We start from the raw sequence: 15,291 nt of genomic DNA on the forward strand, positions 1-15,291 counted from the left end.
AAGAGGGCATTAAAAAAATAAACAAATATAAGAGGGCATTAAAAAAATAAACAAATATAAGAGGGCATTATAAATTAAAAAATCAAAAAAATAGAAATAAAATATAAGAGGGCATTATAAATTTCAAAGAAAATATAAGAGGGCATTAGAAATTTCAAAGAAATTTTGGAAAAAGAATATTTTACAATGCCCCCCCTGAGGTATAGACCGATGTTTTGACCAACCAGTCTAGAGGGCATTATAAATTAATAAAAAAATCAAAAAAGCATAAAACCTTGGAAACCTAGCTTTGTTTGTGCAAGAGATCATGTGTGGCAAAGTTGAGGTGATTTGGAGGTGGTCGAAAAAATGACCGCATTCCGGAGGGGCCATTTGGTCTTAACTTAAGCCAGTTTTTGAACAAATGTGATTTTTCCCACCACCTCCAAATCACTCAAACTTTCTTGAACATGGTGACCCGCATGTGCCAATCATGCCTATGAAAGAAAATTTGGAAAAAGAATACTTTACAATGCCCCCCTGAGGTATAGACCGATGTTTTGACCAGTCAGTCTAGAGGGCATTATAAATTAATAAAAAATTCAAATAAATATAAAACCTTGGAAACCTACCTTTGTTTTTGCAAGAGATCATGTGTGCCAAAGTTGAGGTGATTTGGAGGTGGTCGAAAAAATGACCGCATTCCGGAGGGGCCATTAACTTAAGCCAGTATTTGAACAAATGTTATTTTTCCCACCACCTCCAAATCACACAAACTTTCTTGAACATGGTGACCCACATGTGCCAATCGTGCCTATGAAAGAAAATTTGGAAAAAGAATATTTTACAATGCCCCGCTGAGGTATAGACCGATGTTTTGACCAGTTAGTCTAGAGGGCATTATAAATTAATAAAAAATTCAAAAATATATAAAACCTTGGAAACCTACCGTTGTTTGTGCAAGAGATCATGTGTGGCAAAGTTGAGGTGATTTGGAGGTGGTCAAAAAAATTACCGCATTACGGAGGGGCCATTTGGTCTAACTTAAGCCAGTTTTTGAACAAATGTGATTTTTCCCACCACCTCCAAATCACACAAACTTTCTTTAAAATGGTAACCCACATGTACCAATCATGCCTACGAAATAAAATTTGGAAAAATAATATTTTACAATGCCCCCCTGAGGTATAGACCGATGTTTTGACCAGTCAGTCTAGAGGGCATTATAAATTAATAAAAAATTCAAAAAAATAAAATAAAACCTTGGAAACCTACCTTTGTTTGTGGAAAAGATCATGTGTGCCAAAGTTGAGGTGATTTGGAGGTGGTCGAAAAAATGACCGCATTCCGGAGGGGCCATTTGGTCTAACTTAAGCCAGTTTTTGAACAAATGTGATTTTTCCCACCACCTCCAAATCACCCAAACTTTCTTGAACATGGTGACCCACATGTGCCAATCATGCCTACGAATTCGTGCACACCTTGCCTGGGGGCCACATTGGCCATGCTCACATGCTCCCAAAAGTTGGGGTCATCTCATGCATGCCCCCACATGCACCATGTACAAGCCGGACCATTCGGGTCTGCCGGAGGGCAAGTTTGAAAGAGGTTTTCCTTGTCGGACCCACCAAATGATCCCAAACTTTTTGCACACCCTACCATGACCATGGCATGCATGTGGGAGGAGAATTCATACACCACGGCCTCATTTTTGTTGAAATCCCATTAATATCCATGTGTATTACATGTAAGTGAGCATGTGTAAAATTTATTAGATGACTTGAAGGTCAAAACATTAACTTGTCATATATGCAAAAAAATGTGTATTGAATACAAGTGAGCATGTGTATAATTTAGTGTGTGATTTGAAGATCAAAACACATGGCAAAATGCCAAAAAAATGTGCCCACCTACCAGAGCAGGGGAATTCATACACCCCGGCCTGCATACGACTAGGAACCCAGCGGCTCATGGGCCAGGATGCAGGCTCGTGGTGCAGAATTTCTGCTGCTAGTAGGCCCCACGGGGCAGAGGGGACGAGAGTTAGGCAATGTACTGCCTGCATATGATAGGAGCTTGGGAGGGGAGTCGCAGCCGGGTATATAAACCGGTGCGGCGCTCTCTCGCTTGGCGAGGTGGGACTAAACTCCCACCACCCCACAGTTGCGCGCTGCACGGCTCTGCCTTGGGCCCAATTGGGGCGGGCTGGCCCAGGGCAGCCTTACCCGCGCGCTGATTTGTTTTATATTTTCTTTGTTTTTCATTTCTTAACTCCAAAATTTCTTTTCTTGTTTATATTTCTAATATTTAAAATCAAATCTATTTTTTCTATATTATTTCTAACAGTTTTTACTAAAATCAAAAAAATATGCCAAATTCTGTTGTGTTTTATTTCATTTGTTCGTTCTCTTTTGTATATTGACAATATTTACGAAATATAAACTAAAATGGTGTGTTTTATTTCAATTCTTCATTCTAATATTTCTTATATTTATTATTTTTGAAATATTTTTAGTTTGTAAGATAAATGTTCTGTTTCATTTCACTTCTTCATTCTAATATTTGTTCTCTTCTTTATATTTGAAATATTTCCAAAATGTAAGATAATATGTTATCTTCTATTGCACTCCTTCATTCTGATAGATCTTATCTTTTTTATATTTGAGTTATTTTTTAAATGTAAGACAATATGTTGTCCTTCCTAATTATAAATTGTATTTTCTGTTTGATACTTGAAATATTATTAAATCAAATCTAGTTGGGACAATCGCATGCATGCCTCCACATGCACCACGTACTAGAAGCAGGTTTATCTTCTCGGTCTCACCAATTGAGACCAAACTGTATGCACACCCTAGGATGACCATGGCAAGCATGCATGGGGAGTATCGTTCATTTCCGTCACTTGATGCATTTTCTAGGGTTTTTCCGGCGACAAAACCCTACAACACTGCCCCCACATGACGCAACGTGCGTTTTGTGTCCGAATTCGTGCACACCTTGCCTGGGGGACCACATTGGCCAAGCCCACATGGTCCCAAAAGTTGGGGTCATCTCATGCATGCTTCCACATGCACCATGTACAAGCAGGACCATTCGGGTCTGCTGGAGGGCGGGTCTGAAAGTGGTTTTCCTTGACGGTCCCACCAAATGATCCCAAACTTTATGCATACCCTAGGATGACCATGGCATGCATGCATGACAAGTATCGTTCATTTCCGACACTCGATGCATTTTCTAGGGTTTTTCCGGCGACAAAACCCTACAACACTGCCCCCACGTGACGCAACGTGTGTTTTGTGTCCGAAATCGTGCACACCTTGCCTGGGCGACCACATTGGCCAAGCCCACATGGTCCCAAAAGTTGGGGTCATCTCATGCATGCTTCCACATGCACCATGTACAAGCAGGACCATTCGGGTCTGCCGGAGGGCAGGTCTGAAAGTGGTTTTCCTTGATGGTCCCACCAAATGATCCCAAACTTTATGCATACCCTAGGATGACCATGGCATGCATGCATGACAAGTATCGTTCATTTCCGACACTCGATGCTTTTTCTAGGGTTTTTCCGGCGACAAACCCCTACAACACTGCCCCCACGTGACGCAACGTGCGTTTTGTGTCCGAATTTGTGCACACCTTCCCTGGGGGACCACATTGGCCATGCCCACATGGTCCCAAAAGTTGGGGTCATCTCATGCATGCCTCCACATGCACCATGTACAAGCTGGACCATTCGGGTCTGCCGGAGGGCAGGTCTGAAAGTGGTTTTCCTTGCCGGTCCCACCAATTAGGAAGTCATAAATAGGACAACATTTAATCATACATATTTGAAATGAAATTGAAAACAATGAGAAGAAGTGATATGGAATTATGAAACATGAACAAAAAAATAGGAATAAGAAGGAAAAAACATAAAATAACCGGAAAACCAAATTAAAAGGGAAAGAGGAACAATACATTTGAATGTATAATATTGTAGAAATGATAGAGATACTATAAATATTGTTGAACATATACAAGTATACAATAACTAATAGGTTTCACAAAGAGTTTTTTTAGGGAAGAACCAATGATATTTATTTTGAGGGAAGAAACAATGTAGGTAGGTGGGCCGGCCCAGACCGCAAATAACTGTCGGATCCATATTGTTGGGGCCCACAACACTGCGCTTTCCATGCACGTCGATCACACGCACGTCGATCACGGGAGTAGTTGCCGTTCTGTTACACAATTCTGGGATCGTGCTAATCCATATGTTCCTAATCCCTACGATTGAGGAGCACGTTCAGCCTCGCTTCAACGGAGGAAAATGTAGATCGCGAGATTGGCCACAGGGAAGTTACGACGACCTAGGAGTCGACCTCGTATATAAACTCCTCCTCCTCGCACATGTCGTCGACTAGATCGCCTCCTGCTGGCGAGTCGTCGACAGCTCCGTCTGCCGCATCCCACACGCCACAAAAACCCTGAGAAGATCAAGGTCGTCCGCACGTGCAGGCCGACCTCGACGAACTACATCGACAACGCATCGCCAACTTCTTTCATCTTCGTCTACCGATCAAGTAAATTGTCCTCCTTACCTCGCGCCTTCATAGGAAGCTACTTCCTCCATGTCGTTGCTTTGATGGACTTAGGTTTACCACATATTTTCAACTAGTATCAACTCGACTAGATGCGTTCTGACCAGATGGCGTAGATGAAAACAATCTTTGATTCTTTCATAGCATGGTAGAATAAGATGTTGTTTCTTGAGAAGCATGATGTAATAGATTTTTTGTCACATGATCCAATTATATTTTTGTCACATGATCCAATTATATTGTTGTGCACACAGAACATTAAAGAGTTATTAGCATTAGATGTTGATGAACCTCAAATAGGTACCATTGCTATAGACTCTAGTTATTTACAGCTGATTAATTTATCACCCTGTTAATAAGACAACCAGACTAATTAGTAACAGTTTACCATATTAAATTTATTGGTTATATAATTTATCTGATACTCAAAGAACTTGATCAGATGCAAGTAAATTTAATTACCAATTGTAGTTATTTTTTTATTGCCTCATGTCAGCACACACTTGGCTGCATGTTGCAGTATACATGGTGCTAGTTTTGTATTTGCATTAGTGTTATTTTTGCATTAGTGTTAGCTATTGCCAGAAAGTTTTATATTGTTGCATGTCTATTGTTATTTTTGCTTTAGTGTTCGCTAATGTCACGAAGTTATATATTTTCTTTCAACAGGATGGACGAGCTGAATGGAGAAATAGTATGCGCCGTTGAGAAATGCTGCAAGCTTGTTGCAGCTCTATCGAGCGGTCAACGCGCTAGAGTGGCTGATACAACATTGCGCAGCATGCTGCAGATACCATCTATTAAGATGCGTACCCTACTCATTAGGTATATGATTGAGAATTTTCAGGCCGGCACGGCCAGATTCATTATACAAGAGCAGGTTGGGGAGGTGACTCTCGGTGCGGTCGACGTCGAGTGCATCTTTAACCTCGAGAACCAAGGATTGTCCGCTTCGGACATTCTAACTGAAGAAGGCGAGGACATCAAGGAGCGGGTGCCGCCACAATTTCTCAGTAAGACATCAGAAAACATAGTGATAGATAATCTCATTGAGGACATAATTAAAAGTAAAGCCACCGACGACGATTTCCTTCAGAAAGTAGTCATTGTCCTGTTAGGAACAATTATTGCTCCCATGTCGAGCAAGATTGTGCCAAAGCAGTACTACGCTTTGGTCGATGATGTGAAACGTATTTCAAAGATTAACTGGAATGCCTTCACCATGCGTGTTCTCCTTGATTGCCTTCGCATAGTGAAGAAAGGCAAACACCTCCGCCAATGGCCGAAAGGCAACTTGGCTCTCCTGTTGCATAATGTCAATTATCATATCATTGCAATTTTATGTGATGTATTGTACTAACTCTAAATCCTTATATATATTTTTGTAGTACTTGTACTGGGAGAAGGTGCAACCGGTCGAAGGTGAATGCGCCTATAATCCCAACTTGTCCATACAACCTCTTATGAGGAACTGGACCGAAGGTGCAGCCACTAGGAGAGATCGGTTCGACTATGACAATGGGCGCGGCCGTGGTAACGTCAGGGTAAGTCATTGTGTTCCGTCTTTCTTAAATGTTTTGTAACTTAATAATATTTATTTTTATTCATCACATGTACTTCGATATCGCATGCAGATCGAAAATAATATTACCCAGGAGTATAGGGCTCAGGAGCCCAACATCCCAAATAATGCGCCTACCATGAAGCCAAAAACCAAGCCTGCAAATGGAAACGCAAAGAAGTCGACGACAACCCCAATGTCAGAAGATTTGATGGAGCTTCTAATGAAGCGGTGCATGGACTTCATACATACCCAGATGAGGCAAATCCCTGATCAAGTTGCTGAGGTGTCACACCCAAACTTTATAGTTTAAACCATGCTAGAATTACTAAATTTATATTTCTATTGCAGAGGTTGTTGGAGAAGTTGAACAAATCAGGTGTCATGTACAAGCCGGCTGCTGCCGTGCCATCCGCGGACAATGATGTGGATGAAGAACTGGATTCGTTCGAGAATGGTCCATATGAAAAGAAGGAATTCGTGTACAAGGATGACATAGACTCACGCGGAGAGCCTGTCATTGACATGACGCAGCCTGATGAAGTGGTTCCCAACCATAAAACCGTACTTGAGGTACTATGTATATATATATATTTCTGTCTATAATTTTCTCCTTTAATTTATTTACGTGCTGAAATGTTCACACGATTTTGTTTGCCAAATAGAAAACCCCACCGAAGATGAATGGACAGAAGGAAGCTTCACCTATTAGGCGTAATGATGAATGTGGCGCTACACCCAAAAACCCTTGGGTCGTTGGTACTTCTACTCAAGCACCTTCATCGGACATAGACATTTGTCCATCTTCTGTCAGCAAGTTCATGGCTAAGGCGAATGGAAAAAAGGGTGCAACAATCGATAAGGATGAGGAAGTTATGTCTGGTAAGCGCAAGAGGACCGTTCCTAAGAAATTTGAATCCCCCTACGCACTTGACAAGCCCAGCAGGCGTGCCAACCGTGGTCAGAAACCCTCCGGTACTTCTACTGCTACTAGAGGTATTGTAACTAACTTTCATATTTTGTTATATGCTACGAATGCATATGATCACCATTGTTGACGTTCATATTATTTCATGCAGCTCTGTTTTCTGAAAATCATGAGCCGGAGGTTGTCGCAGATGAGTTGACGCCGAAAATAATTGATGCAGCTGTTTCATTTGTCGAGTTAGCTGCTAGCACCGAGAAAAATAAGGGGAAGAAAGTTTACTACAGTGAAGGGTGTGGCATATCTCTGACTTCCGAAAGGATTCGACCGGTACTAACTCACATATGGCTGTCGGACGATGTAAGTACTAGTTGCATGTCCTGTTATTAAAATTCTCAATAATCTATGTCTCAACTTTCAACATGTAATGCCCTGATATTCTATGAAGGTAATTGATGCTTATATGGGACATTTGGAGCTGCGCGTTGGTCATGATCGTTACCTCTGTCCAGCGTGGAGGTCCAAATTCCTTGTAGATCGTGCTATTGCACGAGACGATCCTTGCCGTCGAGCTGCAACATGGATAGTGCTCTGTCCAAAGCTGGAGCAGTTAATAGAGTCACGAACGAGTATACTGTGCGTGACAAGGTACGTTATGTTTGTAATTCTTCACTACAGGACATTTCATCAAGTATTTCGTTTGATCCACAATGGTTTTTTGCACTGTAGACGTATATCGCGTTGAATATCGACAATGCCCACTGGATGACCATGGTCATGCACTTGATCAAGCAAGAATTCCAAGTTCTCGATTCGCTCTATCCTTTGGACCTGACAGAAAAGACTGTGAAAGCATTGGTAATATAACCAACATTTGTACAATTGGTCTTACATGTTGTTTATGATTATTCTTTAACACTATCCTCTTTATAGCGAATGGCTATAGCACACGATATGCACCTAGCATATCTTATTACACCAGGGAAATATCCGGACGTAAGTAAGTGGCCTATCAAGGAGTATGACATGCCCCGGCAAGAGGATGGGTGAGTTAATAGGACATCATGCACATTCAAACAACAACACACATGTTCGTATTGCCCACCACTAATGTTTGCATATGTACCAGGAACTCTTGTGGCCTTTTTGTCACAGAATGTCTAGAACATTGGGACGGGGACCGAATGACCCACGATTTTTCACAGGTATGCTGTTATTTACGTTTGTAGACTAGCTACTATGGTCGTGTAGCAACTTCGGTTCATGTAACCTTTATGTCATTTTTTGCAGGCCACCGTTGACGCAAGGAGAAGGCGTTTCGTCGCGGAGTTGATTATGTCACCTTCGAACACGATGGAGTGTGTGAAGAACAAAATTCGCGAAATCGCAAGAAAAAGGCGCGCCTGAAGAATTCATGCGGCATGCAAGATTGAAGTTTTAGTGGTTTGGATTTAGTCCGGTCGAAGGTTTCAACGGCATGATTATCTTAGGGGTTCTATCATTTTTATGTAATAAACAGGGCACCTCGGATATTGTGACAAATACATGTGTATGTGTCTGTCAGACAATTCGCTCGTATCAGACAATTCGGTCATACAATTCGCTCGAGAAGACAATTTGGTCGTACCAATAAAGTTTTGGCTTCACTTATCAATTGTTCTTGCTTAATATTTTTCTCGTTCTCCAAACTTTTATAATTGTATTTTTCACGGCTTCACTTATCAAGTGTTCTTGCTTAATATTTTTCTCGTTCTCCAATTTTTTATAATAGTCTATTTTTCTCTTCAACTGCTCTCGTAAGTTTCATATGAAAATTTTCACAATCTTTACTTTTTTTAAAACTCTACCAAGCTTAGCCTTCTGCCTTAGCTATCTGCATGTCATCATCTTGCATAATCTGCTGGTAATTCCCCCTCATCACATGATTATGAAAAGTAGTCATGATAGATAAGTAAATATATCAAGCCAAAATGTAATATTACACTGATCAAAATTAGTCATGTCAGCTCGTTGGCTCTATCGCGTGTTATCAGGCATCATGTTTTTCTATTTTGTTTTACGAACCCGTCGTTTTTTTATTATATGTATAATTAACTTTTTCTGTACTCACCATGATGCCAGGCATGGCCCATCTAACCACGTGAGGGGCCCCACAGGCGGGCTATCGTGCCGACAGCGCTACACCAGCCCATTTTGCCAGGTTCACATCGAGCTTTCCCCTTTTCTCGTTTCCCTTTCCAAATCCCTAGCCATCTCTCTCCATTTGCGCCTCCAAATCTCGACGGCGAAAGCATGACAGCGAGCTGGGCGTCGGGCGGCGGTGGCTGCGGCGAGAAGAGCGGTGGCGACCGCAATTTAGGTCGAACCCTGGGTCCTGCAAGCAGGTGGGGCGGATTCAGTGGCACAGGAGGCAGCGGCGGCGGATCGAGTGGAACAGGGGATGGGGGTTTCGTGGGCGGCGCCGGGCCGGGAGAACCCACGGCTAGGGTTTCTTCAGTGCTACACTTTGGTGGCAAAAAGGTAAGTTCTTTACCGTTGTTCTTTACGTCCCAGCATTATCGCCCACAATTCATCACCTATGGCCATGACAAGCTTGATCTATGTGGTCATCAGGAAACTCCCGGTGGCCGTGTCTGCATAGATGCAGACAATTTTGGCAGCGTACTCGGGGGATGTGTGTCTGAGGTTAGTCTACTGCGCATGATCTTCAAACTAGTACTGCTATTGATTTATTTAGTGTTTAACGCTTGCAGTGACAAGTTCAGTTATAAAATGACTTGTATTGCTCAGGATTTATTTAGGATGATATCACTTCTGAGTATGTTCAATGGGTTGATGGGACGTGGGATAGCAAAGCAAAGTGAGTCATTAAGTATCTTGCCATGAAGAACAAGAAACTGGAGACTAAGATTACAGAATATGAAGCTGAAATTAAAAGGAATGAGAAAGAAAAGAGGGCAATGGCTAAGATGCCCAAGGAAATATTGCTCTATAGGGATAGGATTTTAGGATTTGGAGGTCTTCTGTATCTTGGCCTGCTTGCCATTATGATTGCTGTCATAGTTAGCAAGTAGATTGTTCATAAAGTTATTGACATCATTGTAATTGACATGATGAAATGCTGCGAAATTATTTGCTATTCAGTTTATGGGCAAAGTGTAACAGAGATTGCAGCATAAATAACATGGGGCCATCATGATTGGTAGACAATGCACTTTTGGCATGTTCTATATTTGGCAGACAATGCACTTTTGGCATGTTCTATATTTGGCAGACAATGCACTTTTGGCATGTTCTATATTTGGCAGACAATGCACTTTTGGCATGTTCTATATTTGGTATGTGATGCACATGGGCACATCACCTAGCAACACTACTGATTTATGCAGCAGCCCAGTTCATTGTCTTGTTGCAACATAGGAGCAACATCTAGCAGCTTCCTCCTCCTTTGATGCAACACTGAAGCAAAGCAACAATACATATTCAATATTCAGAAATTTAACTGAACTTGACACTTAGGGCGAGCAGTAGATATTTAGTTCTTCAGCCACAAAGAACCCGATCAAACCGTATCGATTGCATAACTTATATGCTTACATATAAAAGCATACGTAACCAACATCAAACCCAAAATAATGTTAACTTATATGATGAAACATATAACAGCATACCTAACTTTAGATAACCAGCAGCTTCCTCCTCCTTCAGCAACTGTGCCCATCTTCACTTCTTCAGAAATTTGAGGCGGCGTGAGCGGCGCACCATACACGGAGAAGCCTTCTTCTTGACCGCCGTTCTGTTCGACAGCTGCGCCACCTAATCCTGAGCCACCTGATCCTAAGCCACCTCCTCTTCTTCCACCTTCACTATGTCAGGGAGGAGGGGAAGGAGCTCGACGTCGATGGGCATTGTCTTGCCACCCTCGACGGCGACCGGCACTACCATCTGCACAGCGTCCTCCCCGCCCTCCTCATGGTCATCAGGGATGACCAGTACCTCCTCCACGTCGTCCTCCACGACGTCAGAGCCCAACGGCAGCACTGCCTTCGGCACGTGGCGGACCTGGTAGTCCGGGCTGACGGGCGCAGGGAGAGCGAGCTCGACGTCGACGCGCTCCGCCCTCGACGCGACGCGTGCTGAATCTGGCCGCAGCGTCATGGTGGTGGAGTGGTACATCCACCACCTTGCGCGCTGAACAGGGGAGTCGCTCAGTGTGGCGTCTCGCATTGCCCACACGAGGAGGACAGCCGGCGGGATGCCGCGGCCATAGGGGAAGGCGTGTTTCCTCTCGGCGTCGGTGAGGACTTTGACGAGGCCACATGCGTGGTTGACCAACATCTCCGTGCTGGGGAACCAGCTGCACACCTCCGTCAACTGTGCGCGCCATCCCTCGTCAGCGCCGGCGAGGTCCATCATCGCTCTCTGCCAGCCGAGGCTTCTCTCCATGGAGGCGGCTGCAGCGGTCGCCGACGAGGGTTTTCTCGATCTACTGTAGGTGGGATAAGAGGGGAGTTCGAACCGGCGCCCGTGGGAGGTGGGTGAGTGTGTGGTGGGGCGGAGAGTGGTACAGTTACTTATTTAATGGCATTTAGGACGTGGGTAGGGGAAATGTACAATATTCTTTCTACCTCCCGGCCCGGTCATAACACAGTAAAGGATTTTTTTGATTTTTGTTTAGAGGGAAACATCTTACTTTATTTAAACAAAGACTGGGATCTCGTCTGCTAATACACTAAGGATACAATCAGGGGGCGAAAGCCTCCAAACCAAAGAAACACAATCGCCTACAGCTACCTTAGCCAAAGTATGAGCCGGATTAACACATTAAATAATTGAAGCAAGTGTTCAACTCTTGTTCCTTCTCCACTTTTCTGCACATGATAAAAGACAAGCTAAATTAATGAATGATACAAAATTTAATAATCCACAATGCATACAAACACTTACTTCTGATTTAGTTTGCATTTCTTGCTACGTCTAGTGTGTCCTACCAATTTGCAAGCGCCGCACCGGGTTTTCAACTCATCAAAAGAGAGTGGTCTACCATTTTTCGAGACAGGGCGGCTCTCATCTACCTTTGTTGCACCTTTGCTTGAAACTTTCATAGGATCTTTAACCTCAATCATGTTGCCTTCACCATCGTCCACATATTCAACTGCACACTTACTGATGTCATTTGTTTGCTTCAACAAATTTTCCTGTAGCAGATCATACTCATGACTCTTAGCTATGACAACCTTCAAACTCTCCTGTAATTGATCCCACAAAGCAGGGTGTTTGCATGCCGCATGCATAGCTTCAGACGCTAACACACTGACCTATCTATATTTCATTCTTTCCCCGGCCCCAGTCCAACCAAATCCCAACAGATCGCTTGTGCGCCTCGCGGGCAGTCCCAACCTTGCTTCTTTCGTGAACCGAACAAGAACTAAACACTTTGGTATTTCAGATATGTTCAATTGCTTCAGTACATGGAATATGTGCTTGCAAGGTAGACCCTTTCGAATCATCTTCTGCAGCTGCACCTTATAGTTTCTGCGGAATTTACTGGTGTATACTCCACCCAAAAATGGCGCTTCCGGTTATTCTTCCAGGCCACGATGTACTGCTGTGATTCGTCTCCCGGCTTAATTTCTACAATCTCCATGCCGTCAATTTTTCTAAGATCATCTTGCAACATATAGAAGTTTGCTAGAGTGAAGACATGAGAATCAGCTATCTCAAGTTCCCTCGAGCTAGTAACTGGCACCGGTAAACTCTGTGAGGCCGTGCAGTTATCTCGCGCCTCGTTTTCACGGATACGCACAACGGTGTTCTCATAGTGCAAAATCATATCCACCAAGGTCATTTCACCGTCTAGGTGGAGGTGAAGGCATGAGTTCAGGTTTTCACTCCGCTGGTTGCTTTTCATGCCAAGCCAAAACCCCTCTGTTAGATAAGCCGCGGCTCACAGTCTCCTCTTCTTATACATCCGCCTCAACCATGTTACAGTTTTTTCTGACTGCCATCTTTTGGAAAATGTGTGCCATCTCTCCTCAAACGTGGCCGTGGACGTGCTGTAGTACAGAAGAGTTCGGAACTCCTTCAAGGACTTGTGACTGAGGTGAATCTTCATATTTTTCTCTATGTGCCACGTACATATACGGTGCCACACGTCTGGCAAGACTTCGCGAATTTCCTTGATCATCGCAGCGTCGGCGTTTATGATAACACTCTTAGGCATCTTTTGACACATGGACCACAAAAAAGTCTGCAGAAGCCACACGTATGTCTCCTCGGTCTCGTCCGAAACTATGGCACAACCAAAAACAGTGGTCTTCTGGTGATTGTTAAGACCAACAAAAGGTATGAATGGCATACCATAGCGGTTCATCTTGTACGTGCTGTCAAATACAAGCACGTCGCCGAAGTCCTCATAGTCACGACAAGACTGGGAGTCGCACCAGAACATCCTATTCAAATGTCCTTCCTTATCTAGCTTCTACTCGAAAAAGAAGCTAGGATCCCTCTATTTCCTACTGGCCATGATGCCTATAGTTGTGGCAGCATCACCTTTTGAAAGCAGCTTCCTCTTCTCCTTGGCGCAAAGGTTGTATATTTCACGCCTGGTAAAACCAACACCACCGTACCATACATGTTTGCTGATGAAGCAATCCATCATGTCATGAATTCTAATCCCTGCAGCTCCCATGGACATTTTCTCATGCTTCTGGTACTCTTTGATTTTTCTGTGGGACCAAAGAAAAGGTACCTCGTTCGGTCCTTCCAACATATGGCTATGCTTGTCCTCAACACTTTCAACATACCAAACCCCACGCTTTCGGTCAAGCTTGACGGTCAGGTGCGCTTCGCAAAAGCAGCGTGTCTCGGCTCTGAGCCTACGGCTGTGTCCTTCCTTGGTTAGCAACTTGCTGTCACGTGTCCCTTGTCTCGAACAAACAAACGGCCTATAACGCATATTACGTGACTCCGTTTTGCTATACCTGACCTTATTCTTTCTAATGCTGAAACCATTATCTCTAGCATAGCTGTTGTAGAAATCATACGCGGCATCGTGAGACGTAAAGGTAATTTCCATTATCTGCATGAACATATCCCTCTTATCATCTGCACTGGCAGTATCTTGGACATTCTTTGCCCCATCATCTTGTGTCACCTATACAATCAAACCACAGCCATGAAAACAGTTTTCTATGGTTTAACATTACTTACTTCCATAGAACATTGATTACACACATACCTCACTCATGATGACCGACGACTCGGACTCCCCAGAATCAGGTGCATCTAATGATTCGTCGTTAAGGCCTGTCTCCGCGTCGGATTCACCGTAATAGTCGTACGCATTATGACATTCGGAAATGAACTGAAAAATACAACACAAATACATAATTACTTATCATATAATATTCCAAAAGAAATTCAATTTGCATGCCAACAAAAATTTTCACTTACGTACCTGACTAATGTAATCTTCATTCGAGAGCTCTGAGTTGTTTTCCTGATCATCATCAAGCTCATCGATCTATAAATTTTCAACACAAAGATTTAATGTTGTCGGATGCCACCAAAAAAATACAACATGACAATGCCACTCACATTAAGATCGTCCCATTCGTTCCCATTTTCTGACCGATCTTCACGATCTGAATTTTCATCATCTGACCAATCTTCTATCCAGTCTTTCATCAGTTCTCCAAACTCCATGTCTACCATGATATCAGTTAACTCCTCGTCCGCCATTTCCTACAACCAATAATATGTATCATCACATGTGCAAACATTATCAATGATGAAATATACAACACATAGCACACGATCACGGATGTTACCACTAGTAGAAAATGGGGCAAAGGTCACATGGCAGTTTTCAAATTAGCCCCGGTTCAGTCACGAACCGGGACCCATGGGGGCATTCGTCCCGGTTCGTGAGCCCAGGGGGCCGGCCGGGGCCTCGTGGGCATTGGTCCCGGTTCGTATGGAACCATTTGTCCCGGTTCGAGCCACGAACCGGGACTAATGGTCCTCGCTCCTGGCCCACAACCATTTGTCCCGGTTCTTGGCATGAACCGGGACAGAAGGCCCGGATTTAGTACCGGTTCATGCCACGAACCGGGACCAATGAGGTGCCTATATATACCCCATCGCCACGGCAGAGCACTCCACAGTCCTCTGTTTTTCTCTGGCCGGCGAGGGGAGGGCTTTGTGGTGCTCTAGCTCACCTCCTATGCACATGAGGTGTT

The 15,291-nt window shown here is 43.6% G+C and overlaps 1 protein-coding gene and 1 long non-coding RNA gene across 2 annotated transcripts; one reads left to right on the forward strand and one right to left on the reverse strand.

Moving 5' to 3' along the window:
• The first annotated feature begins 9,148 nt into the window (after positions 1-9,148).
• Positions 9,149-10,244, forward strand: LOC120971179 (uncharacterized). Its single transcript, XR_012186792.1, has 3 exons — positions 9,149-9,568; positions 9,662-9,733; positions 9,839-10,244. It is a non-coding gene; the product is annotated as an uncharacterized lncRNA (long non-coding RNA).
• A 3,312-nt stretch (positions 10,245-13,556) lies between these two features.
• On the reverse strand, positions 13,557-14,791 carry LOC141025806 (uncharacterized). Its single transcript, XM_073501731.1, has 5 exons — positions 14,648-14,791; positions 14,508-14,573; positions 14,289-14,414; positions 14,032-14,204; positions 13,557-13,653 (listed from the first exon to the last, which is right to left on the reverse strand). Exons 1-5 carry the CDS (start codon positions 14,789-14,791, stop codon positions 13,557-13,559), a joined length of 606 nt encoding a protein of 201 aa, XP_073357832.1.
• Between the last annotated feature and the right edge of the window lie 500 nt (positions 14,792-15,291).

This window comes from Aegilops tauschii, chromosome 6 (genome assembly GCF_002575655.3).
Source record: "Aegilops tauschii subsp. strangulata cultivar AL8/78 chromosome 6, Aet v6.0, whole genome shotgun sequence".
Classification (NCBI taxonomy): domain Eukaryota; kingdom Viridiplantae; phylum Streptophyta; class Magnoliopsida; order Poales; family Poaceae; genus Aegilops; species Aegilops tauschii.